Below are 23,557 nucleotides of genomic sequence, written 5' to 3' on the forward strand. Positions count from 1 at the left end.
GCAGAGCTCACTGGAGTTTGCTGAGGGAAGGGAGGGAGGAAGGGAGGGAGGGAGGAAGGAAGGGAGGGAGGGAGGGAGGGAGGAAGGAAGGGAGGGAGGGAGGGAGGAAGAAAGGGAGGGAGGGAGGGAGGAAGGAAGGAAGGGAGGGAGGGAGGGAGGGAGGGAGGAAGAAAGGGAGGGAGGGAGGAAGGAAGGGAGGGAGGGAGGGAGGGAGGGAGGAAGAAAGGGAGGGAGGGAGGAAGGGAGGGAGGGAGGAAGGAAGGGAGGGAGGGGCAGGTGAGGGAGGAAACAGGTGGGCCACCGAGCAGGCCGGTTGCCAAGGGGAAAGCTGGAAACTCCCAGAGTGGCCGCTGGGTGGCAGCCTCATGTCGCCGACAGCCAGCAGCGCTGGAGCCGGCTGTGCAGACAGGCTGGGTGGTGGCAAAGGGTGTGGCCAGAGATGGGGGTGCCATCAGCAGGGACCCTCTATGCCAGGCTGCCTTCCAGGGTGAAAGGAGGGCGAACAAAGGGAAAGTTGGCTGGAAAGTTTTCCAGCAACAATAATGGTCTGGAAAGTACAAAACTCCGAAATGCCAGGGCGCAGATCCCATGCAAGCCGCCCGCCTGGCGGAGGGGAGCCCAGGTGTCAGAGACAGGGTGCTGCGCCCGGGGTTGGCGGGGAGAACTCTGGCTCTAGGGCAGCGTTTCCTCCGCACCTGCCACCTTCCCGGAACTCAGCGAGACTTGGGGACAGGGATGCGACCCAGGTCCACAGCCGGACAGTCCACCAGCATCACCAGCACCCAGAGCACGCCACTGGGCAGACGGGAGAGAGGATGCAGACACCAGGGCCTGGCCCACGAGCGGCTGCCAGCCAGGCACGGGGGCGGGCAGGGGCGCCCTGGGGGGGCTCACACGGGTGACAGGTGATCAGGCCTGGAAGGGCCAGCAGGGTGACTGGGCGGAGAGCACAGAGCCATTTCATGTGGTCTGAGTGCTCACTGAGGAAGACAGACGGTGAGCGAGGCCAAACTGTGGCCAGTCTGCCCCACCCAGAGGGTCTATCCGGACTCCCGCTGGGGACAGTGGGGATTTTACAGCCGGGTCAAGACCCCAGCAGACTGTGCGGCAGTGCGTGTAAAGAAGGCTCTGCCTGCCTTTGGTGAATAATTTTGGGGGTGTGATGGTAGGGTCCAGGTGGGACGGGGAGGGCTACAAGGAGTAGGCCTGTAGAGGGGGCCGTCACCACAGGCCTCGGCGGCACTGGACACAGGGTATGGTGGAGGGGTGCTGAGGGGCCCCTGGGTCTCTGCACCCCATCAGCCTCCAAGCCCCCCATCCCATCTTGCTCTGCGTGCGACCAGGTCCTAACACCCAAGCCAACGGGGTCTAGCTTTATTGTCCAGACCCCATGAAGGTGACCAGGAAGCCACCAAGGGGCTCCCTCTCAGCCTGCACCCTAGCACTGAGATCCCCCGTGAGGGGCCTGGAGGACCAGCCTCCGCAGGGGGCGCTCCTGGCAGTAGTGATTAGCTCCCGGGACATCCTGCACCCTGGGCGGGGGGCCACTCCTACAACAGGACCCAGTGCCCAGGCTCATCCCCAGACCTCTGTGGTCCCTGGAGGAACAGTCACTGTGGACTCTGCAGGGTGTCCCCTCCTGGGGGTCCACCAGGCCCTGGTCAGGGTCAGGGTCAGGGTCAGGCTGGACCCTAAAGCGTTTCCTGTTCCCATCCATTTATCCTTCCAGCCAATGAGTGGAGTTTCCCACAACTCACAAACAGAATCATCTTCTCTGATGCGGCACATTTGCAAGCACTAGCCTTGGTGACAGCAGGAGCCGTGACGCAGCCCTAGGGCAGGCAGTGAATGCATGGCCTCCCCTCCGATGAGGACCCAGGGGAGCATGCGCCCCGGGTGGGCGCCGCGCGAGGCAGCGGAAGCCGGGGAAAGAGCAGGCGTGCGCTGCCGCCTGGGATTGGGGTGGGGTCCCGCTGGGTTGGGCTCGTGGTGGTTGGTGACTCAGCTGGTGCTGGGGGCGGTCACTCCCGGGAGTTACCCAGGGACACGACGGGCACCCACCGCCCTGCATCTTAAGACTTCAGAAAGCTTATTGTGGTAAAATACAACAACGTAATGAATAACATAAATGCATAATAAACAAAGTAAAACTGACCGTTTCAAGAGAACACTTCAGGAGGATTAAGCACATTCACACTGTTGCCCAAACGCCATCTCCAGGGGACTCCTCCCATCTCCCCCAAACGAAACTCCCACTAAACCCTAACCTCCATCAAACCTTCCCCGGCCCACGGCACCCACCCTCCTGTCTCTATGAACCTGGCACCTCTGGGTCCCCGACAGGAGTGGAATCCTACAGGATTTGTCCTTTGGTGACGGGCTGGTGTCACTGAGCACAGTGTCCTCAAGGTCCATCCGTGTCGCAGCAGGTGCCAGAATGTACTCCCTTCTTAAGCTGAATAAGATCCCGTTACATGGATGGGCCACACTTTGTCTATCCGTTCATCCATCGGTGGACACACGGGGTGTCTCCAGCTTTCGGCTGCTGTGAACAGTGACTCTGTAAACACAGACACACAAGTAGCTGTTGGAGTCCCTGCAGTCGCGTCTTCTGGGGACACACCTAGTGGAACTGCTGGGTCACGCGGTGATTCCACGTCCAAGGTTTTAAGAAGCCTGTGTCTCAAGTCTTTGACGCTGACACCAGTCTCAGCTTCTACAAGCCCTGATCCAGCGGGGGGTCCTATGGCTCCTTGGCTTACTTGGTCCGAGGGCCAGCTCAGCCCCTCTCTGCAGCTCGGGAGAGATCCGAGTGGTCTCCCTTCTCCCGAGTGCAGCCGCCTGAGCCCAGGCTCAGGTCTGGAGTGTCAGGGAGGCAACGCCCACCCTTGACCGTTTCGGGGGATAAAGGCCAAACAACGCCGTCCCCGGCTGCCCGCCGCCTGCTCCCCGTGCGGGCCCCTCCAAGCGGCCCCAGGACCCCCGGCAGAACCCACACCCTCATGACGTCCTCTCCTGCACGTGCGGACTGGAATTACTGACTTGCCTCTGACGGGAAGCAGGTGGCAAAGGGACGTCCCTTTCCACACTGGTTACCAAAGATCATGGCGCCATCTTGCTCAGGCCCGGAGGGAGGAGCCGTGTGTCCAGCCAGCAAGGACCTGAGGGTGTGACGGCCACGCGGGCCTGGATCCTCCCTCCTGGCACTTTCCTTACTGTCCTCCGTCAGCTGCTGGTTCTCCTGCAAAAACACCCCCAGCCCTCCTTGTTTTCTGCAGGCGCTGTGGTCCCCTAACTCCTGGGAGCTATGCCAGCAAGTCTATTAGGACCAATTTCAGTCATCCTTTCCAGGATTTGAAAAATGCCGCGTATCAGTACCCTGCACCCCCAGCCCAGTTCCACCCACCCCCTCCCAGGTCCTCGATTTCCCCTTCTCAGGGGTCCCGCAGGTGCACGCCTGTCCTGCACAACTCCCTGGAGAATAGCCCATCTCTGCCCGTGGAAGAGCACAGGTGGGCTCTGGGGACGCCGGGGCGAGCGGTGACACAAGGACGGAGCAAAGCTAGTCCAGGGAGGCCGGCCAGGTCGCATGTGCACCCGCCGTGCACTCCTGGGGGACGGGGGGGCTCAGTGCTGGGGGACAGGGGAGCCACCAAAGGCAGTAAGGACACAGGTGGTGGGAAGAAGCGAGAACAAGCCTCACGTGCTGGTGCTTCCGGGCGAGTCTGACTCGAGCAAAGTTCCAGGTTTAACTTCCTATAGTGGCTTCCCCGGTCCTCACCCGGTCCCCCGGCCCTGCAGGACCCCTCCTCACCTTTTCCAGCCTCTTTGTCACCCCATGCACTTGGCCTGGCTCATCCTGCAGGAGCCAGGGACCATGCCCCCGCCACTCCCACCTTGCCTGGGCTGAACATCCCAGCCTGATGGCCCAGATGGGGGCCTGGGCTCGTCTGTCCCCCACAGCCAGGCCTCCCGGGTCAGGGGCTGTTTGCCATCCTGCACCCCCGTGCCCAAGCACCACCTGTCGCCTGCCTCCCCGGCCTCTTGGGCAGTGCTACCCGGCCCCCAACCCCGCTGCCTTGTCACTGACCCGAGCCTGGCCCCATCCCCTGCCCGCTGCCACCATCCCTCTAAATGGCTTGATTTGATCAAGCCATGCTGGATGGCACCCAATGTGGCTTTGCCAAGCATAACCACCTTGATGGTGGCTTGGGGCGAGAGGCAGCTGGCAGACGGAGGCCAGGACCCAGGTGTCCCCTGGGGTGGGGGTCACTCAGGGAGAGAACAATGCGGCAGGGGGAAGATGCTGCCCCCTTGGCCCAGCCCTGCTGCACATGGCCGGGCCCCTCCCCAGACAGGCTCTGGTAGCTGAAGACCCTGGGCTGGCCACCTCACCTCCAGAGCCTCAGGCTCCCCATCTGTAAAATGGGGGTCATCACAGGGACTGGCCTCCAGGCCCGGTGTCCCACCTCCTCCACCTCGGTTGAGGGGCCTCGGGCAGGCTGGGGTTCCTCTGTTTCCTTCTCTGAAAGGGGCCGACCCCCATCACCACCCACTCGTTGGGAGGATTCAGATGACATGTGGGTGGGGGTGACCCGGGGCCTCGCCCGCAGGGGAGCTGCGTGAACCCTGGGGCAGAGCTGACACTCCCAGGATGTGGACACTCCAGGACAGGTCCTGGGAGCCCCAGAAGCTGTCTAGACTTGGGGGTGACTGTGGCAGGCACAGTCATGGGAGGCCTGGCCTCTCCAAGTCCCGGGCCCCCTGACACCTCTGGGCACGCACAGCGGCCACCAGAACCTCACTTAATCTTGAGGCCGCAGATAGAGGCTGGAGGGGAGTTCGGAGGGGGTGGTCCCTGGCTTCAGGAGGAGAGTGGGCGTCCAAGAGGCACAGAAGGCCCGAGTGAAGGCCAAAGAGGGGCAGCCTTAGCCGGATGGGGGCTCACGGTTTTGGACATGTGTGGGTCTTGGAGAGGGGCTCAGGCCAGCGTACAGCCGGGACCACGGCAGCGGGGCCTGGGAAGGCTGCTGAGGCCCGGAGAGCAGCAGGACCCCTGCACACCTGCACATGTTTCTTTTGTAATAAAAATCAAGGCCAGGGAGGGGAGGCGTCAGCAGGTCAGGAGGGAAGGATGCTGACCACCTGGGACGAGGTTCAGAGAGGAAGGCGCCGTCTGCTCCCCGCACCCCCACAGACGTGCACCCACACCTTCATCCCCCGCCCCGAGTGGAACCTGTGGGGTGTGCAGGGGACAGACGCAGGATGTCACTGGAGCCTCCAAGAGCCGGGCCTTCGTGGAGTGCCTGGCGGCCCCTCGTGGCAGCCCCCAGGGCATCCTTGCTCCTCCAATGCTTCCAACCCAACCGGAGACTTGGAGAGGGCGGTGGGCATCCGGGGGCTTCCGGAGGAGGGGTGGGCTGGGCAGTGGCAGCTCCCCTGGGGCCACACAGCTGGCTCCAGGGTGCCGGGAATGGTGCCAGCAGCTGGCTCCCAGAGGCCTTGGCTACGAACTTACACGACTAAAGAGCCCCGCTGGGAGGGAGGCCTCTTGAAGGGTTTTTAAATCTCTGCCTCTGGTAGAATCCGAACCAACTCAGGCTAGGAGAGGAGGGGCCTGGGCTTGGCGCTGCCCCAGTAGGAGGGGTCCACCCCACCCCAGACACGTTTCTGCCAGGCAGCGACCCCGCACCTCTTTGCTTTACTTTAAAAAAATACATTTGCACGCATTTAACAACAAAATAGAACCTAGTATCGGTGAAGATGGGTAGCAACCAAGAGTCCTGCTGTCGGTGGAACCAAGGACCGCCCGCACGCTCCCGCCTGCGCCCTCCGCCTGCGCACCCCCCCCCCCCCCAGCCCGAGGCCTCTGAACGGCAGCGGCAGCAGGAAGCCAGTGCGGCCTCTGCTTAGAAAACTGACTCTGCAAGGGCGTGCAGCTCAGCGGCAGACTGCGTGTTTAGCACGAGGTCCTGGGTTAGCTCCCAGTACCTCCACTGGAAAAACAAAACGAAAAGTTTTTTAAAAAAATTGAATTTGCAGTTAAAAGCCTTCCCACAAAAAGACAGCTCCCGGCCCAGTGACCTCTCCCAACATCTGAGGAGGCAGTAACACTGGCTCCGTACAGACTCCCAGGAAATAGAAGAGGAAGGAGTCATTTCAGCTCATTCGACGGAGCCAGCACCATCCTGAAGCCACGGCCAGACAATTTTCTTATTACCAGAAAATAAAATTACACACTAACATCCTTGATAAACACAGATGCCAAAATCCTTAATAAAATTTTAGCAAATCGAACCCAGAAATATACAAAAAGGATAACATTTCATGACCGAGTGAAACGTATTCCAGGAATTCAAGGCTGGAACAACGACTGAAAACCAGCATAACCCGCCGCAGCAACAGACTAAGGGAGACAAACGCAAAGATCAGCTCTTAAGAAAGAAAAGACGTCCGAAAAAACTCAACACCCATTCGTGATTGAAAAAAAGACCCTCTCAGCAAACTGAGGATGAACAGAAACATTCTCAAATCAATTAAGGGCATCTCTGAAACCCCTGTGGATGACGTCATACTTACTGGTGGAAAATGGAATGCTCTTCCCGCAAAGACTGGGACTAAGGCAGGAGTATCAGCTCTTGCCGCTTCTTCTGAACTTTCTTCTGCAGGTCACAACCCACACGATCAGTCACTGAACAATAAGTAAAAGGCAGACAGCTCGTAAAGGAAGGAACGTCCCTTCTCACAGACTGCACAGTCCTCTTTGTAGGAAAACCTAAAGACTCTACAAACCCAAGGAGAACTAATAAAGGGGCTTAGCAAAGTCATAGGATACAAAACCAATATACAAATACATTAATTGCGTTTCTATAGACTAGCAACGAGCAACTGGAAACAGAAATTTTACAAAATGACCATTGACCATAGCATCAAAAATCATGAAATGCTGTCCCTTACAAAAACATATATAAGATTTGCATACTGGAAAATACCAAACATTGCTGAGACAAATTCAGGAAGACTCGAATAAATGAAGAGATACCCCTTGTTCACGGACAGGAAGATTCAATGTTAAGATGTCTTTTCCCCCCAGATTAATGTATAGATTCAACTGAAATTCGATCAGAATCTTAGGAGGCTTTTTTTAGTAGCAGTTGGCAAACTGATTTTAATATTCAAATAAAAATACAATGAACCTACAATACCAAACATTTTTGGAAAAGAATAAAGTTGAAGTCCCATTACCTGATTCTAAGACTTAGCTGTAAAGCTAGGTAACCAAGAGGCTACACACAGCATCGGCATAAACACGGACAGAGTAGAGTCCAGAGAGAGACATGGCGTTTACGGTCAAAGGTGCTGGAGTAATTCGGTGAAGCAAGGATAGTCTTTTCAGTAAATGATACTGGAGCGACTGAAGGCATCTCCCGCTGTGCCACGTGTGCACCAAGTTAGCGCTCCTGACCATTTTAACAATATTGATTCTTCCAATCCAGGAGCATGGGATAGCTTTCCATTTTTTTAAAGTCTTCTTTCATTTCCTTAATCAGTTTTTTTATAGTTTTCCATGTATAAGCCTTTCACTTCCTTGGTTAGATTTACATGACGGAAAAGTCTGATATTCGGACTTCATCAAAATTAAAAACGTCTGCTCTCTCTGAAAAGCCATTAAGAAAACGGGAGAGCAAGCCACTGAATGGGAGAAAATACTTACAAAATGCGTATCTTTGAAGGACTCATCTCGGAATGTAGAAGTAATTTGTAAAAGTCTATTTTTTAATCACTATATATAAAAATAGATATAAAACAAATTTGTGCTGTACAGCATAGGAAAGTATATTCAATATCTTGTAATAATCTTTAAGGGAAAAAATATGAAAACAAATGTATGTGTGTACATGCATGACTGGGACATTGTGCTGTGCACCAGAAACTGACACATTGTAACTGACCGTACTTTAAAAAAATTATTAAAAAATACAAAAATTTTTAAAAGTCAGTTTTTTTGGGGGGGAGATCATTAGGTCTTTTTTAAAATAATTTTTTGGGGGGGAGGTAATTAGATTTACTTATTTATTCTTGGAGGAAGTACTGGGAATGGAACCCAGGACCTAATGCAGTTATGCATGTGCTGTGCTACTTAAGTTATACCCTCCCCCTAAAAAAGCCAATTTTTAATGAGAGATTGTAACAGGTGATTTATAAAAGAAGACAGCAAAGAACCCATGAAGAGATGCTGACCATCATTAGTTACCAGGGAAACAAAAGCGAAAACCGCAGCAGGGGTGGGGAGGACACAGCACAGCGGTAGCGTGTGCTCAGCGTGCACGAAGTCCTGGGTTCAATCCCCAGTGCCGCCATTAAACAGACAAACCTAGTAACTTCCCCCCTCCAAAAAAAAACCCCCCAAAATAATAAAAATTAAAAAACAAAAGAAAACAAAAAAAAAATCGACGAACCAGAGAGGAGGAGGGTGTAGCTCAGTGGCAGAGCACGCGCTTAGCATGCAGGAGATCCTGGGTTCAATTTCCAGCAACCCTATTAAAAAAACAAACAAACAAAAAAGAAACTAAAAGAAACCCAACGAACAAGAGCCACCTGGTCAGCACGAACCCAGCCCCAAAGCACAATGTTGAGCAGAAGAGCAGCTGCTGGCAGATATATCATCGGCCCTGTGCCTTGAGAGCACGCCTGCCACGGACCTCAGGCGTCCTCTCCACAGTCACTCACGTGTAACCGGGGTAGGAACACCCAGTGCGGGGCAGTGGGTGGCGTGGGGGGCGGGGCGGGCAAGGAAAAGGAAAAGACCCCTGAGGGCCGCGGTCTCCTCTCTCGCCGCCCCCCCCCCACCGTCGTACCTCCTCCCGGCGCTCAGCACAGCCCGTCGCCCTAAGGGCACACCCACCTGCCAGGTCCTCGGTCTCTGCCGACGTCCGCTGCCTTCTGCGTCCCAGCGCCCAGGACGGCGCCTGGCACACAGCAGGGGCTCATGAACATGCGCTGGAGGAATGGATGCAAGTCCTGATTTGTGCTGGGAGCAGCACACGTGATTCATGAGATACCTCCCGTTCTGTTTTTGTGCTGAGCCTTCAAAATCCAATGTCTTCTCGACTGGACGGCACCCCGCTCTGTGCTGGGAGGCTCAGCCCCGGAGCTTCTTAAGAAGGGCCTCGTGGGAGGCAAGCCGCGTCCTCTGGTGCCTGCCCATCTCCTGGAGACCGAGGTTCGCTTTCTAGAAACCCCCAGTATCTTCTCCTTCTGATGACACTGAAATTTCACAACAATGCAACATCGTGGGGTTTTTGAATCCGTTCCTTGGTCTGCAGTTTTTATTGTGCTGGGAGCTTGGCAGCTCTTCCACTATGGAGGTTCTGGGAAGAGCCCTGTACTATTTCTTCACACTGGTCCTCTGTCTCTTTCTGGAACCTCTGTCCCTTGTCAAGCACTAGACCTTCCGCAGAGACCCTCCACCATCCCTCGTCTTCTCTTCCCCGGTTTCTGTCTCTCAGATGTTTGTTCTTTCTTCTGTGAGTTCCTCAACTCATTCTTCCAACCCTTCTATTAAGTTTTAACTTTTTTCAGATACTGTATTTTGGACTCACAAGGACTCTTTCTTGTTCTCCGAAGTGGGTCTCACGGGTGCCTTGCCCCTTCCTGTCCGAGGTGATCCCGGTGCTGAGAGCGTCTCTGTAGCTTTCTCCTGGCCCCCACTCACTGTCCTCCTGTGTCCGCTCTTCCGCTGGCTCTCGGTCTCTCCTACGTCCGAGCGAGGCCCCAGGATGCAGCTTGGTGCCCATGCCATGGGCCTCTGGCTGCACCCTTTTTGATTCCTGTAGCCTGTGAGTGGTTGAGGAAAGCCTCGTAGATCCACACAACAGAATACCAAGTACCCAGCTCTCTGTATTTTCTGCTCAATTCTGCTGTGAACCTGAAACTGCTCTAAAAAATAAAGTATTAATTAAAAGAAAAATTTGCCAAAAAAACCCCCAAAGCAATACCAAGTGCCCAAGGTGCTTAGAGGACCTGTTATTAAGATGGGGAAATGAACGCTTATGTCACCAGCTGCGCTGAGAAAAGCTGGATGCAAAGCTCTGCCAAAAGCAACACACTGCCAACGCATAGTAAAGGGGCCCTGTGACGCCAGCAGCTGCTCCGGCCTCCTTACCTGCAGCCCTGCAGTTTCTGGGCCCTGGCGCTCCCTCCCCAACCCCCGGTCCCTCTGCCCTGGGGTTCTGCCCAGCGCCACTCAGCCTGGCCACTCCTTTCTCGGCCACCTGTCATCTCCCGCCAGAACTTGAGCAGCAGGCAGGCAGGCAGGCAGGCAGGCAGGCACCGGGCCTCGTGGGCAGTACCAGCTCGCAACCCTCGATCAGATGCCTAAACGGAGCCCTGCTGGTGCTCCCTCCGGAGCCCACCGCACAGACAGGCAGAGAGCACCCCCGTACCTTGGGGGAGAAGCAGGCAGACGGCAGCCCTCTCACCCGGGCCTGCCCTGGACCCAAGGGCCGGCACACTTCCAGGGAGTGCGGCCTCCATCGGGACCCCTGGGGACTCGGTGGTGGACCAGCCCCTTCTTCAGTCCACAGGCGTCCTGTGCTCCGTGAGGAGGCCCAGCCCCTCCAGTCCCACTTCCCGCTGTTTATGTCTTATGAATTCACTTATGCACACAGAGGGGGCCCAGCGCAGGGAGGGGCCCTCACCCTATCTGTTCCTCCCCCTCCACTCCCCACTGTGTCCACACATCTCAGGTATGTTCTCCCCACATTTCAAACACTCCACGTGTGTCCTGTCACACCTCTTCCCTCCTGGAACCCAGCTCGGCCTCCCAGTGCCTACCCCAGACTGCTGGGCCTCCACCCAACCCGAACGTACTCAGGAAAACAAGGTCCAGAGAGGGAAGGGCCTTTCTGAAGATCACACAGCCGGGAGGACCCTCCCAGCTGCCCAGATCCACCCCATGTGCATGAAGAACCGGGAGCATCTCTCCGATCCTCACAGCCCCCCAGAGCAGTCCCAGTCCCCCCCTCACAGGCCAGAGTGGCCCAAGATCACAGCCACGGGGAGAGTCGCAGGCACCTACCCAGATGGGTGCTGCCTCTCTCCCAGAGGTGGGGGGAGAGCTGGAGGAGGGGGGCGGGGGGGGAGAAGAGGGGGAATGGGGGACTTAGGGCACCAGCCTCAAAGGCTGCCCTCCCCCAGCACGTGCGAGGACAGTCTTTGCAAGCAGCACCAGACCTTCTGACCTTTGCCTCTGTCCTTTGCCTCCAGCCTGTGCAAAAACCAAGACAGAAAGGCTGCTCTGAGGGCAGGGCTTCAGGAGGCCTGGTAAGAATGGGGGTCTGAGGGCACCCCAGGAGCGCCCTCCTCTGGGGCCTTCAGACAGTGGCAGGGCAGGCATGCGGAGGCCAGGTGACAGAGCAGGAGTTACCTGGGGCATCTCGAGGGCCCTGGGGCCAGCTACAGCTCTGCTCTTGGGGCTGGAGGGCGGGAGAGCTGTGGACGGCGGGGATTACCGGTCCCAATGTCCCCCTGAAGTAGAAGCAGAGTCGGGAGAAGGGCCCCCAAGACAAAGGGCAGCACCTAACAAAAGAGCTGACCCAGCGGGCTGGGAAGGGCACCCCAAGGTGATGGTGGCCCAGATGGTGGTTGACAGCGGAAAGGAGGCCCAGACGGATTCCAGAGAAACGCGACACGGTGAATTAGGATGTGGTGATGCCCTGGAGACCTCAGGAACCCTGCCAGGTGTCTAGTAGGTGGGTGGGCAGGGGAAGTGCGTCCAGGAGGTGGGAGCGGGTCAGGGGAAAGGGATCCCGGTGGGGGCCTGGGCATGTGGCAGTGGAACACAGGGAACTCTCTGAAGAGAGGAAATGGTGGGGGTGCCAGCCTGGAAGCCATAGCCATGAGAGAACTTTCCAGAAGGAGTACTTGACCACGTGTGTCCTGGGAAATTGAAGGCCAGGGAAGATGAGGACCCAAAGTGTCCACAGGGTTTGGTGACCCTGAGGTCACTAGGGGCTGAGCAAGGACTGCTAGGGTGTGCATGTTGAGGGGGGACAGGTGGCAGGTGAGGAAGGGAAGGGGTCCTACAACAGGGGCTGAGACGCTGGCTTCAGACGTGGCGTGGGAGGCGAGGACGTCCTCCTGATGGTGAGTCTGGGAGCAAGAGTCTGGGAAACGACTGAGCGACCCCTTGCAACAGGCCCTTCGGAGGAGGAGCGATGGGGGTGCCAGCCAGCAGGGAACAGGAGGGACGCGTGTAGGTGCTGGATGAAGGGTGCTGAAGGGGGCTTCAGGGAGATGACCCGGGGCAGGCGGAACCCAGGGTTAAAGGGGCACCTCGGGGATCTTTCTTCCCTGCCTGGCCTCGGCTCAGCCAGTGCAGGGCCTTGGCCCCGGACTCCAGTGCAGCCTGCTCTGGCGCGGTGGAAGGGTCACTCCGGAACCACGGTGCGGGGAGGCGGGGAGTGGTCAGTCTTCCCAACAATTGGCGTGGCACCCGGGAAAGAAGCGCTGAGGGCCTGGGAACGCACAGGGAGCGAGACGAAGGGGTGCGGAGCCGCAGCCCCCACCCCCGGCCGCGCGCCCGCCGCGCACCCCACCTGTCCATCCCCGGCTCCTGTCCCCGCCGGGAGCCGCAGTCTGCCGGACGCGGGTCGCCGGGGCGGGGGCTTTGGGGCGGGGTCCACGGGGCAGGAGTCTTCGCGGCCGGAGTCGCAGGTGTCCGGCACAGGGGCGCGAGGAGGGGTCTGCGGCAGGGGCTCCGGGGCCCGGAGTCGCTCCCCGCGGCGCGGCGGGAGGACCGAGGCGCGCAGAGGGGCGGGCGGGGACCCTCGGCCGCCGCTGCCCCGCGGGCCGCCCCCGTCCCCGCCCCCTCCGCCGCCGCCCCCGCCCCCGCCCAGCGTCGCCGCCGGAAACTTTGCGCGGAGCCGGCGCCGACCCTGATCCGGCAGCGCCGCGGAGACGAGCGGCCGCCGGCCCCGGACCGGAGCGCGCGGAGGACGGCGGGGAGCGCGGAGCGGCCGCGAGGGCGCGCGGTGAGCACCTGCGCCCGGCCCCGAGGGCACGTTCCCGGAGCCGACCCGGCAGGGGCAGCCAGGCGGGCGCGGCCCGGGGCCAAAGGCAGGAGCGCGGGACTGGCCGGCGCGGACCCCCGTCGCAGGCGGGCTCCTCGGGCCCTGGCTGTCGCCCCCTCACCTCCGTCGGACATCCCGTTCCCAGCCCCAGGATGCGCCCTTCCGGCTCGGACGGTCCGCCCGGTCGTGCACTGTCGGGAAGGGTGGGGGTCTCAGCGTTTCCTCCGTCTCCTTCCCGGGGAGCGCGTTCCCAGGAGAGAGGTGGGGGTGTCTGTGGCCGCCAGGGCTGTCCTGCTGTCCCTCTCCGCTCCTGACTCTTCCCTCCGGCACCCCACTTTCCCCCCACCGCGGGCGCATACCCAGAACCGCGGAGACACCCCGGAGGCGTGGGGACCTGGACAGTCCTGCTTCCCTCCCGCGGGCTCCTGCTCCCCAAAGCTCCCCAGCAGTATCCTAGTTACCCCGGTTTCCCCGGAGGGGCCTAGGGGCTTCAGCACCCAGCCTGGTCTGCTCACACTTGGCACTTTGACCCGCGGCGCGGTTGGGTCACTGCCCTGGCTGCTCCCTCCTCTGCAGCGGCCTCGACTCCCACTTTTGGACTGGGAAACTGACTGACTGACCCCTGAGGTCTGAGCACCCGCATCCGCAGGGCTATTTTCCATCCTGTAGTGGGGGATGAGGGTTGGTGGGGCAGTGGCACCCTGGCCCACAGCCAGGCCCGCCCTGCCCCCACTCCGTGGGGGGAGGACGCAGGAATCAGGCTTTGTCAACAGCCTATGGCCCCTGATCCCGCGCTGGGGCCGTGACCTTCTGCTACTTGCTCTGGTTTCACAAAAACACCCACCCCGTCCCCTTCGGAGGCTGGGAGGCCTCAACCCCACCCATTCAGATCCTGGGAGGAGCTGGGGTGACCAGTGCCGGCCTTTCCTGGTCCATGGGCCACCCACCCATCCCTTAGGGACCCTCCCCCAGCTCCAGATCTGGGAGATTCCCCCCCCCGCCCCTGGCACCCCGGGGGAAATTGGGCAAACAGCTGAGCTCTGAGCACCCAGGAGAGGTGTGTTCTGCCAGTCAAGGGGCAGAATACGTGCCAGCCCAGCCCTTGTGGGGGAGGGGGTGACTCTTTGGGGGAGGGGGAGGGCTGGGAAGAAGAAGGGAGCTGAGGACTGGGGGAAGGCTCACCCTCAGACACTGGCACCGGGCCTTCTGTCCCCTGTGCTGGGCTCACCTCGCTGGGGTCTCCCTCCAATCCTGGGCTATCTGCGGGCTCAGTCCAGGGCCAAGAGGGTCCAGGTCCTGGAAGGGAGAAGGCTTGGTCCCTGGCCAGTAGTTCCCCACCCCCACCTGCTCTGCTTGCTTGTGCCAGGAGGGTAATAAGGTGGAAACAGGAGCCCTGCTGCCCTGGCCAATGGGTGCCTCAGAACCAGGGCACCCCTGCATCCTGGTTTCAGTCCTCTCATTCATTCCACAAATATTTATCCCCAGGGCTGACAGGCCTCTGGGGTTTCAGTGTCCCCCAGAGAGGGAGCCTGGACACAGGAGTCTGTCCCTCCCTTCAAGTGGCAAAGCTCAGCTCATCTTCTCCTGCATGATGGGGAGGCAGGGAGCCCCACTTCCTGGGAAAACCCAGGCTCTGAGAAGTTAAATTATTTGCCCTTGGTCCCAGGACCAGAACTGGGCCCCACGATGTCAGCCTTTCCTGTGGGGCCAGCCTCACACCTGGGTGCCCAGGGTGGGGACCCCAGAACCTCAGCCTTGCACAGCAGAGAATCCCTCCACACCCCCACGCTCTGCCCACCCCCAATTCAGAGAAGGGTCTAGAACTCCCCTTGCCTGCACTCCCCTGGAAGGCACAGAGGACTCCACGTCTGACCACCTTCAGCCTCTTGTATTGGAGGAGGTGCTGAGGCCCTGACCCCTAGGGACCTGGGGCTAAGGGTGCCTCCAGCCGGGGTACCCAGCCTGTGATCTACAAGTGCTGAGCTGGAGGAGTGGATCTTCAAGGATTGTCAACCCCACCTGCCAGACCAGGCGTGAGAGTAGGGGGTGAAAAAGGTCTGGGAGGGGCAGCGAAGATGGGGCCCAGGGTACCCATCCCTCTCTCTCCTCTATCCCAGGAGTCTACTTCTCCTTGGGGTTCCCAGACTAGCTGACCCCTCACTGGAAGGCAGGCTACCCCAGGTGTGGTCCTGCCCACCCTCTGTGCACCTGGGCTCATTGGCTTCTAACAGCCCCAGAAGGTCGGCAAGGTGAACTCCTACTTTTCGGATGGGAAAGCTGAGGCCCAGCCAGGCTTGCCCTGGCCACCACGCGGATGTGCGGGCTCTGAGGGGCTGACATTTTGCCTTGGAACTACTCACCCAGCTGTCCTTGCAGTCTCATCCTCTGCCCGCGTCCAACTGCAGGGCCTCGGGGCAGGGGAGAACTTATTGGGCAGTGTCCTTCCTCCCCACGTCCCCTGCCTGCCTGCTCCACTCCAGCCAGCCCTCATCCCACTCCCCCAACCCTGCCCCCAGAGCCTCAGGCCACTCAGGCTGCCTGTCCCCCTGAACCGGCCCCTTCCTTGCCCTCCTCGAACAGCTGGGCCAGTGCTCTTTACCTGCTGGCTCAGTGGCCTGGGAGGCAGAGGGCCGAGCAACAGATCCAACTGTTTGATAAGAATCCAGAGATAAGGCCCCTTGGGTGATCCAGGGGCTGGGGACTCCTGAACTGCCCTTTGTCCTTCACCCGCCTGGGGGCTACTCACCCAAGAGACCTCTCCACTCTGGCTTCTCTGCCCCCAGTCTTCTGACAGCTTTGGGACCAGTAAGATTGTGGCTGCCACTAACACAGAGAGGAGGGGCCCCGGGGTGTCAGGGCCCCCAGACAGACAGCCACAGTCCGTGAAAGCCAGCTCCACTCAGGGGAGATGGCACAGCCCCCACGCCCCTGGGCAGGACCCCCAGGCACAGGCCAGACCCTCAACCCATCACTGGCAGAGTGACTACTTCTGGGGTCCCCCCTCTCCCAGCTCCCACTTCATCAGTAGGACCTGGAGGTTCAGAGGGGTGGTTTTAGGGGGGAGCAGGACACCCTGCTGGTCACGATGGTGCCCAGCCAGGCCTCCTCACTCCTGGGGGTCCCTGCACAGACCCTGCTTCTCTGCCACTCAGCAGCCCCCAGAGGAGCGTGCGCCCACGAGGACCTCTTTGTCCTGACGGTGCCACCCCAGCCAGATGTGGGAGGCCGCTGCCCAGAGGCATGCCCCGCCTCCAGCCATGCTGCCCCCACCTGCTGCTGCTGCTGCTGCTGCTGGCCTGGCAGGTGAGCACTGCCCTTAGCCCCCCTGCCCAGCCCCCAGGCTCCTACCAGCCTGCCTGCCCCTCGAGCGATGCCGGTCTGTCCCCTGTTCGCCCACCTGTGCCCCCAGCCACAGGCCCCCTCCGCTCAGGTGATGGACTTCCTGTTTGAGAAGTGGAAGCTCTACGGGGACCAGTGTCTCTACAACCTGAGCCTACTGCCCCCACCCACGGGTGAGCCCCGCCGCCTGCCCCGTCCAGAAGCATTTACTGGGCTCTGGTCATGGGAAAGCCCTGTTCCCCCCTCCCCCCATTTACAGTTGAAGAAACTGAGCCACAGAGAGGTTAGTGACTGGCCCAGGACCACATACCAGGATGTTTAAAAAATGGTAGAACTGACCCAGAATTGCGGTGCTTTGCCACCTCCCCTGCTGCTGGGCGCCCCCAGGTCTGGGCTAGACACCATCTTTGCTCCCGTGGAGCTCGAGGCCCAGTGGGCACACAGTGTTGGGAGGGAGAGGGGGAGGGAGGGAGGTGGGCAGGAGGTGTGAGCCCCAGAGCTGGTGCTGGATCCAGAAGGATGCCCACAGAATCAGGGTTCAGCTTCCCGAGAGGACACTCGGGAGAGGGGAGACCCTGGGTGGAGGCGCAGGGTGTCTGAGGGGACGTGGCTGGGCAGAACTGGGGCTCAGGACCAGGCTGGACGGTCAGAGAGACCTGGGGGCTGCATGCGGGGAGCGACCCTGTCCCCACCTCTGCAGAGCTCGTCTGTAACAGAACGTTTGACAAGTATTCCTGCTGGCCGGACACCCCTCCCAACACCACGGCCAACATCTCCTGCCCCTGGTACCTGCCCTGGCACCGCAAAGGTAACCACAGTGGGGGTGTGGGGGGTCGGCTGAGAGGACCCAGCCCGGGAGTGGGGTGCTGACCACAGCCTTTCCCCCAGTGCAGCACCGCTTCGTCTTCAAGAGGTGTGGGCCCGACGGGCAGTGGGTGCGCGGGCCTCGGGGGCAGCCGTGGCGTAATGCCTCCCAGTGCCAGGTGGATGACGAGGAGCTCGCGGTCCAGGTCAGTTGCGGGCGCGTGCAGCGGGGACGGGCGGGCAGCGCGCACGCGGCCCTGAATGGCGCTGCTATTTGCAGAAGGAGGCGGCCCAGATGTACAGCAGCTTCCAGGTGATGTACACGGTGGGGTACTCCCTCTCCCTGGGGGCCCTGCTCCTGGCCCTGGCCGTCCTGCTGGGCCTCAGGTACGCCCGGCGCCTGGCGCCCCGGGGGTGGGGGCCACAGCGGGCAGGGGCTGACTCGCGGTCCCCGCAGCAAGCTGCACTGTACCCGGAACTACATCCATGTGAACCTGTTCATGTCCTTCGTGCTCAAGGCCAGCTCCGTGCTGGCCATCGACGCGCTGCTCAACACCCGCTACAGCCAGCGGATCGGGGACGACCTCAGCGTGAGCGTCTGGCTGAGTGACGGGGTGAGCGCCCGGGCCCGGCATCCCGACCCCGACCCCAGCCCCGGGTGGCAGGCGGCTGTGAGGCCCGCACTCATACTGTCCCTGTGGCCAGGCGGTGGCCGGCTGCCGGGTGGCCGCGGTGTTCATGCAGTACGGAGTCGTGGCCAACTACTGCTGGCTGCTGGTGGAGGGCCTGTACCTGCACGGCCTGCTGGGCCTCGCCGCCGCCCCCAGGAGGAGCTGCTTCGGCCTTTACCTGGGCATCGGCTGGGGTGAGCGGGCCGGCCAGGGGTGGGTGCAGGCCGGCCAAGGCCGGGGACCACAGCTGTTCTCCCCCGTAGGTGCCCCCATGCTGTTCGTCATCCCCTGGGCGGTGGTCAAGTGTCTGTTCGAGAACATCCAGTGAGTGTGAGCTGCCCGGAGGTCGGGCCGGCTGGGGGCTCGCGGCTCCTGGCCCGTGGGGAGTAGCCGTGCGGCTCAGTGCACGTGGCAGCCAGGGTAGGGGTCTCTGGCCAGAGGCAGTGGGGGGCAGTAAGCAAACCTGATGCCCGGGCTAGAGGTCCCTCCTAATCTTCTCCCTTTCCTGAGGCACTAATTAGATCCCCACCGTCAGGGGGTGTGGGGCTGGGGGGCTGGGGGGCTGGGAGGCTTCCCGACAGGAGCCAGCCCTGCCCTGCAGGTGCTGGACCAGCAACGACAACATGGCCTTCTGGTGGATCCTGCGCTTCCCCGTCTTCCTGGCCATCCTGGTGAGGAAGGGAGGCACCTGCTGGCACTGTGGGGAGGGGGGAGGGTTGGGAGGCTGCTGGAGTTGGGCCCCCAGCCCCTTCTGCCCTCGTTGGCGCTAGGAGACAGCATCCTGCCTGGGTGGACAGGGAGGGAGGCCCTGGCAATGAGCCAGGACACTGGCTAGTGCCCTGGACTTTGGGCCAGGCTTCCCATCCTTGGTGGGCGCCCACCACCCCAGGGCCCCAGGAGCCAGGCCCCACCTGGGCTGCCAGGCCCACCTCCAGGAGGGACAGGCAGGGGGCGGGGGCCGCCCTAAGCTGTGACCTCCACACGCAGATCAACTTCTTCATCTTTATCCGCATTCTTCATGTCCTGGTGGCCAAGCTGCGAGCCCACCAGATGCGCTACACTGACTACAAACTCCGGTGGGTGTGACGGTCAGGCGGCTTGCAGACCCTGAGACGCCTGGGGGCCAGAGCGGGGGTGGGGTCAGGGGTGGGGCATCAGAGCTCTGGGGTGGGGCGGGGCCAAGTGGCTCAGGCTCTGCCCCCACAGGCTGGCCAAGTCCACGCTGACCCTCATCCCCCTGCTGGGGGTCCACGAGGTGGTGTTCGCCTTCGTGACTGACGAGCATGCCCAGGGTGCCCTGCGCTCCACCAAGCTCTTCTTCGACCTCTTCCTCAGCTCCTTCCAGGTGCCTGCCCCCCCATAATGGCCTGACCCCCTGCCTAGCCCAGGCACTGCCCTGACCCCTCCTCTCTCCAGGGCCTGCTGGTGGCTGTCCTCTACTGTTTCCTCAACAAGGAGGTAGGTGGGGGGCTGGGGTCAGAGGGGAGTGGGGATGCCAGGCCCCGCCCCTGCGCCACGAACCCTTCCCGTTCACTTGCACTCAACGGGCTCAGCTGCCTTGATGCTGGGTGACAGGCCTGCCGAGACAGGTCAGCCTCAGCCCATCCTCAGGGTGTAGCATGAGGGGGTCCCCAGACGCCCACAGCCCCCAGCCTTCCACGGTGACAGAGCCCGCCTGGCTCCACACTCAGGGTGCCACAGGGCCCTACGAGGCCAGGAGGTTGGAGGTTGGGGATGCTGGGAGGTGGCACAGGCCGGCCCTGGGACGGGACCCACCCGCCTGCCCGCCCGCCCCAGGTGCAGTCGGAGCTGCTGCGGCGCTGGCACCGCTGGCGCGAGGGCAAAGCCCTGCATGACGAGCGCCACATGGGCGGTGGCCACATGGCCCAGCCTGCCCGCGGGCCCCCCAGCCAGAAGCTGTTGCTCTCAAGGGGTGGTGGCAGCAGCAATGGGACCAGCCAGGACCCCTCTGCAGAGACCTGCTTGGCTGGCGGCCTCCCTGGATTGGCCGAGAGCCCCTTCTGAAGCCCCCTGGATCTCCAGCCGGGGCTGGACTCAGGCGCTCAGGAAGGGAATTGCCGGACAACCCAGAACCAATGCCTGGAGGAGGCTGGAGGCGTGGGAGCCAGACAGTGGTCCCCCTCCATCCACACGTTCCCCGGTGTCGTGGCCTGGGGGACACCTGCTTTGTGCCCAGGGCTGGAGAATGGACCGTGGTGGGGACACTGTTCTGTGAATGCATGCCGTGTCCCCGTGTGTCTCCAATGTTAGAGGAGACGCAGGTCCTCCAATAATAAAGAGCCCCCTGCACACCTGGAGGAGCGCAGGGCTGGAGGAGAGGGGCCACCGGGCCTGGCACCAGGTGAGAAGGGAGCAGTCGTGGACCGGCCTGCACTGGTGTGTTCCCTCGGGACCTCTCCTCGTTGCCCCGTCGTACAGGTACATTGGAGATGGAACCTTGGGTTGTGTGTGAGGGGTGGCCTGCGATGCCCCACCAGCACATGGCGTCCGCACCGGAGCAGGTTCTAGCCACCCTCCCACCCCAGTGCAGGTGGGCTTACCCCCACCCCGGGCCTGGGTGGACGTCCCTGCTTAGACATGCTCCCCAACCCCTGGAGTGTCACCATTCACCAGCAGAGGGACAGGAATGGGGCCGATAATGGAGGGAGGCCACAGACATCACAGCCCCCTACCAACCCCACATGAGCACCGCTGGCCCACCTAGAGCCACAGCCAGGGCTGCAGTCAGGCCCAGCAGGGGCATCACTGGGCAGTCCAGAACCGGATGTCCTCTACCAGCTTCTGCTTCATCCCTGCTCTAGCCACCCCAGCCATGCTGAGGCCACGTAGCCGGCTGCAGTGGGGGGGGGTGGACCCCTGAAACTGAAACTGTCCAAGTGAAGGCACAGCCCGACACAGCCCCACCTCACAAGGTGACTGCCGCCCTTGCTGCACCAGGCATGTGTGGAAGGGCAGCTGTGCACAGCGAGGGTGCCGTCCACACGTGGCGCGTGGGTGCCCCGCTCGGCAGGCCGTGAGGGCCTCTTACTGGGGAAGCACTGAGTGCCGGACGCAGGAGCCAGGCAGTGCGCTGGGTGGGGACCCCCATTGCCTGGGGTGCTCTCTGACTCCAAGCTGCCCTCTGCGGGACAGTGTGTCTGACACAGAGGGTGGAGGCACGTGCAGGGCGGGAGCCCAGCGCTGACTGGTCGCCTCTCTGGAGCCCCGCCCGGGACAGTGCCGGATGCCTGCTGGGGGCGTGCATGGAGAGGAGAGGACCAGGACAGCCATCGAAGGAGGAAGGGGCCGCAGGAGCCTCGAACACAAGCCCAACAGGCCAGCCAGGTGTCCCTGCTCCGAGGAGCTGGTGGGTGGTGATGGCAGGGCCCTGGAGGAGGGGGTGTCCACGGCCACGTGGGCTGGAGCAGCTCAAGTGGAGCCAGGCTAACTGGAGCAAATGAAAGGACAGGAGGCCTCTTGGGAAAGGTAAATAGAATTACTCACCTGCCAGGCACTGGGGCCTTCAGAGGGGCCCTCATCCCATGTTCACTGCAGACCCAGATGGGGCAGGTGGGGCGGGAGGCATTAGGGGAGACTGGGCTCTCCTGTGGCCAGGACAGCCCCGCGGGGCCTCCAGGTGGGATGTGTGCGGTATTGCTGTGACTGGTGGGGGCTGCGGGGCAGAGAGGCCAGCAGCTGGCTGCACCTCTGAGCTTGAGGCTTCAGGCCACTTCTTGTCCCAGACCCCCCAGGCTCCGACATTCCTCTGAGCCCCTGCCCACAGGGGCACCCCTGCCAGCCCTCCACCCCCAGCAGCCTTGTGGGCACAAGCTAGCACAGGAGGGCACCAGGTCTCCTTCACGCAGGCTGAGCTCAGGGCTGGTGACTGCCTTGGGGGGGGGTGACGCTCACCTAGGGGACTCCTGACTGCCCTCCCCATCCCAATTCCCTCTGCCCTTGTCCTCCTTCACCCTGTCCCTGTCCCCGAGGGAACTGGAGCAGGCCGGTGGAGTCAGGGGTGGAGGCTGAGGCTGGCAGGGGCTGGGCTCAGCCAGCCAATAAACACTGGCTCTGAGCAGGTGGGGTGAAGGGGGTGTGGGTGGGGGAGCCCACCATCCACCTCAGGGCCCAGCGCCCTCACAGTATCACTCTCCATCCAGAAAGGCAACAGCCCAGGCCCTCTGCCCCTCCCCCACCGCTGCTTCCCTTCCCACTTCCACCCCAGGCCTTGCCGCGGGCCCCTCCCCGAAAGAACGCATGGAGCTGCCTAGCACGCGTGTGTGCCCGTGCGCCCCCAGACACATGCTATTAAAATGAGTGTGGAGACCAAAGAGGAGGAAAACACAGACTGCAATAAACAGAGACCAAACCTAGCAGAGCGGAGGGGCCTCCCCAGACAGCAGCTGCGTGCCAGGCAGGGTGGCACTCCCACCGCGGGGAGGGGCCTCAAGCAGGGCAGGGGGTTACAGGAGACACGCCCTCGAGGGGATCGCAGCAACTGAACATGCCCGGAGACTTAGAAGACCTGGTGGAGCGTTCAGGACTTAGTACACAGGAAACCAAACAAATCAGAAGAGAGAACAGTAACTCCGAAGAAAACACAAAGTTGGGGAGAAAAGAAAAACCAAACACAGTTTACCACACGGCTCAGCTCTAGAGATGCCACGATGTAAGTACTCAACACCAACTCAGTGAGAGGACCGTCCAGAGCAGTGGCGCGTGGCGGGAGCACACGCGTGGAGCAGGGGAGAGGAGGATGACACGGGAAGATTGAGAGGCAGCCGTTCACGCACGCTATTTAGACACAGAAATTCAAACCAAAGACTCGGCGGAAAGTGGCCGCCTCCAGGTGCGGGGCGGGAGAAGGCGAGGGCTGCAACCCGCTGACCTCTCTGAGCTGCCCGTCCTCCTCTGGGCGCCCAGGAGCCAGAGCGACCCCCCTGCATCCTCAGCCTCCGCACCTCCCTCAGTTCACGGAAACGCCGGGGATGGGGAGCCTGTCAGCTCTGCCAGGACGCGGCCAGCCCAGCCCAGCACTTGGGAAACCCCATCTTCAAGTTCCCAGGGGCGTCAGTCACAACTGGAAGGAAAACGCGGGGAGAGCTAGTGGGGCTGAGACTTCAGAGACATCGAGCAGATGCAGGCAGCGCGCTTGGCCTTTCCAGCCTGAGTCCCTGCCCTGAGCGGACTATTATCCTAGACACTAGGGGACGGTGGACTGGGTATTAGCTGCCACCAGGGAACTGCCCTTCGTGCTCAACACCCGTGGATGTGCGCAAAGTACGTGTTCAGTATTTAATGAACTCAAATTGTGATAAAAATAAAAGCTTAAGAATCAGAAGGTTAGTCTCTTTCAGGTCACTGATTCTTCATTTGTAAGATCAGGGTAATAAAAATTTCCCATAGTTGTCAGCAGTGAACGAAAGCAGTGACGTGTGCACCGTGCAGCGTGGGATGTGATGGAGGAGTGGGTACTCCACCCCCGAGGGCCCCGGGCTGCAGAGCGACACACCACCTCCAGGACCTCCGCCTCCCACCGCCCCCCAGGAGGCCCAGGCCCCCGGCACCCCAACCTCCCCGCCCTCCCTGCATGAAGGGAAGGGTTCCGTCTCCGCCCCAGCACAGCCTAGTTACCCACGTTCCCTGCTCCAGGGTGTTCGCAGCCAAGAC

At 61.1% G+C, this 23,557-nt stretch overlaps 1 protein-coding gene and 1 long non-coding RNA gene across 2 annotated transcripts; one reads left to right on the top strand and one right to left on the bottom strand.

The window, feature by feature from the left end:
• Positions 1–8,465: 8,465 nt before the first annotated feature.
• Positions 8,466–10,044, bottom strand: LOC116279630 (uncharacterized). The gene is made up of 3 exons (XR_012059904.1): positions 9,603–10,044; positions 8,906–9,267; positions 8,466–8,538 (listed from the first exon to the last, which is right to left on the bottom strand). It is a non-coding gene; the product is annotated as an uncharacterized lncRNA (long non-coding RNA).
• A 2,876-nt stretch (positions 10,045–12,920) lies between these two features.
• Positions 12,921–23,416, top strand: GCGR (glucagon receptor). Its single transcript, XM_072939846.1, has 14 exons — positions 12,921–13,034; positions 16,226–16,376; positions 16,483–16,585; positions 17,113–17,220; positions 17,301–17,422; positions 17,497–17,603; positions 17,674–17,830; positions 17,922–18,081; positions 18,151–18,211; positions 18,489–18,558; positions 18,875–18,963; positions 19,094–19,232; positions 19,304–19,345; positions 19,685–23,416. The coding sequence occupies exons 2-14, from the start codon at positions 16,314–16,316 to the stop codon at positions 19,910–19,912; spliced, it is 1,449 nt and encodes a 482-aa protein (XP_072795947.1). The 5' UTR covers positions 12,921–13,034; positions 16,226–16,313; the 3' UTR covers positions 19,913–23,416.
• The last annotated feature ends 141 nt before the right edge of the window (positions 23,417–23,557 follow it).

The sequence above is a fragment of the Vicugna pacos genome, chromosome 16 (assembly GCF_048564905.1).
Source record: "Vicugna pacos chromosome 16, VicPac4, whole genome shotgun sequence".
Classification (NCBI taxonomy): Eukaryota; Metazoa; Chordata; class Mammalia; order Artiodactyla; family Camelidae; genus Vicugna; species Vicugna pacos.

What these genes read in the sequence shown, in the direction of transcription:
- GCGR (XM_072939846.1), top strand. Translation starts at nt 16,314, where the DNA reads ATGCCCCGCCTCCAGCCATGCTGCCCCCACCTGCTGCTGCTGCTGCTG. An exon ending in GCCGTCCTGCTGGGCCTCAG is followed by an intron (nt 17,604 to 17,673) that starts GTACGCCCGGCG and finishes CGGTCCCCGCAG; the next exon opens with CAAGCTGCACTGTACCCGGA. An exon ending in TTACCTGGGCATCGGCTGGG is followed by an intron (nt 18,082 to 18,150) that starts GTGAGCGGGCCG and finishes TCTCCCCCGTAG; the next exon opens with GTGCCCCCATGCTGTTCGTC.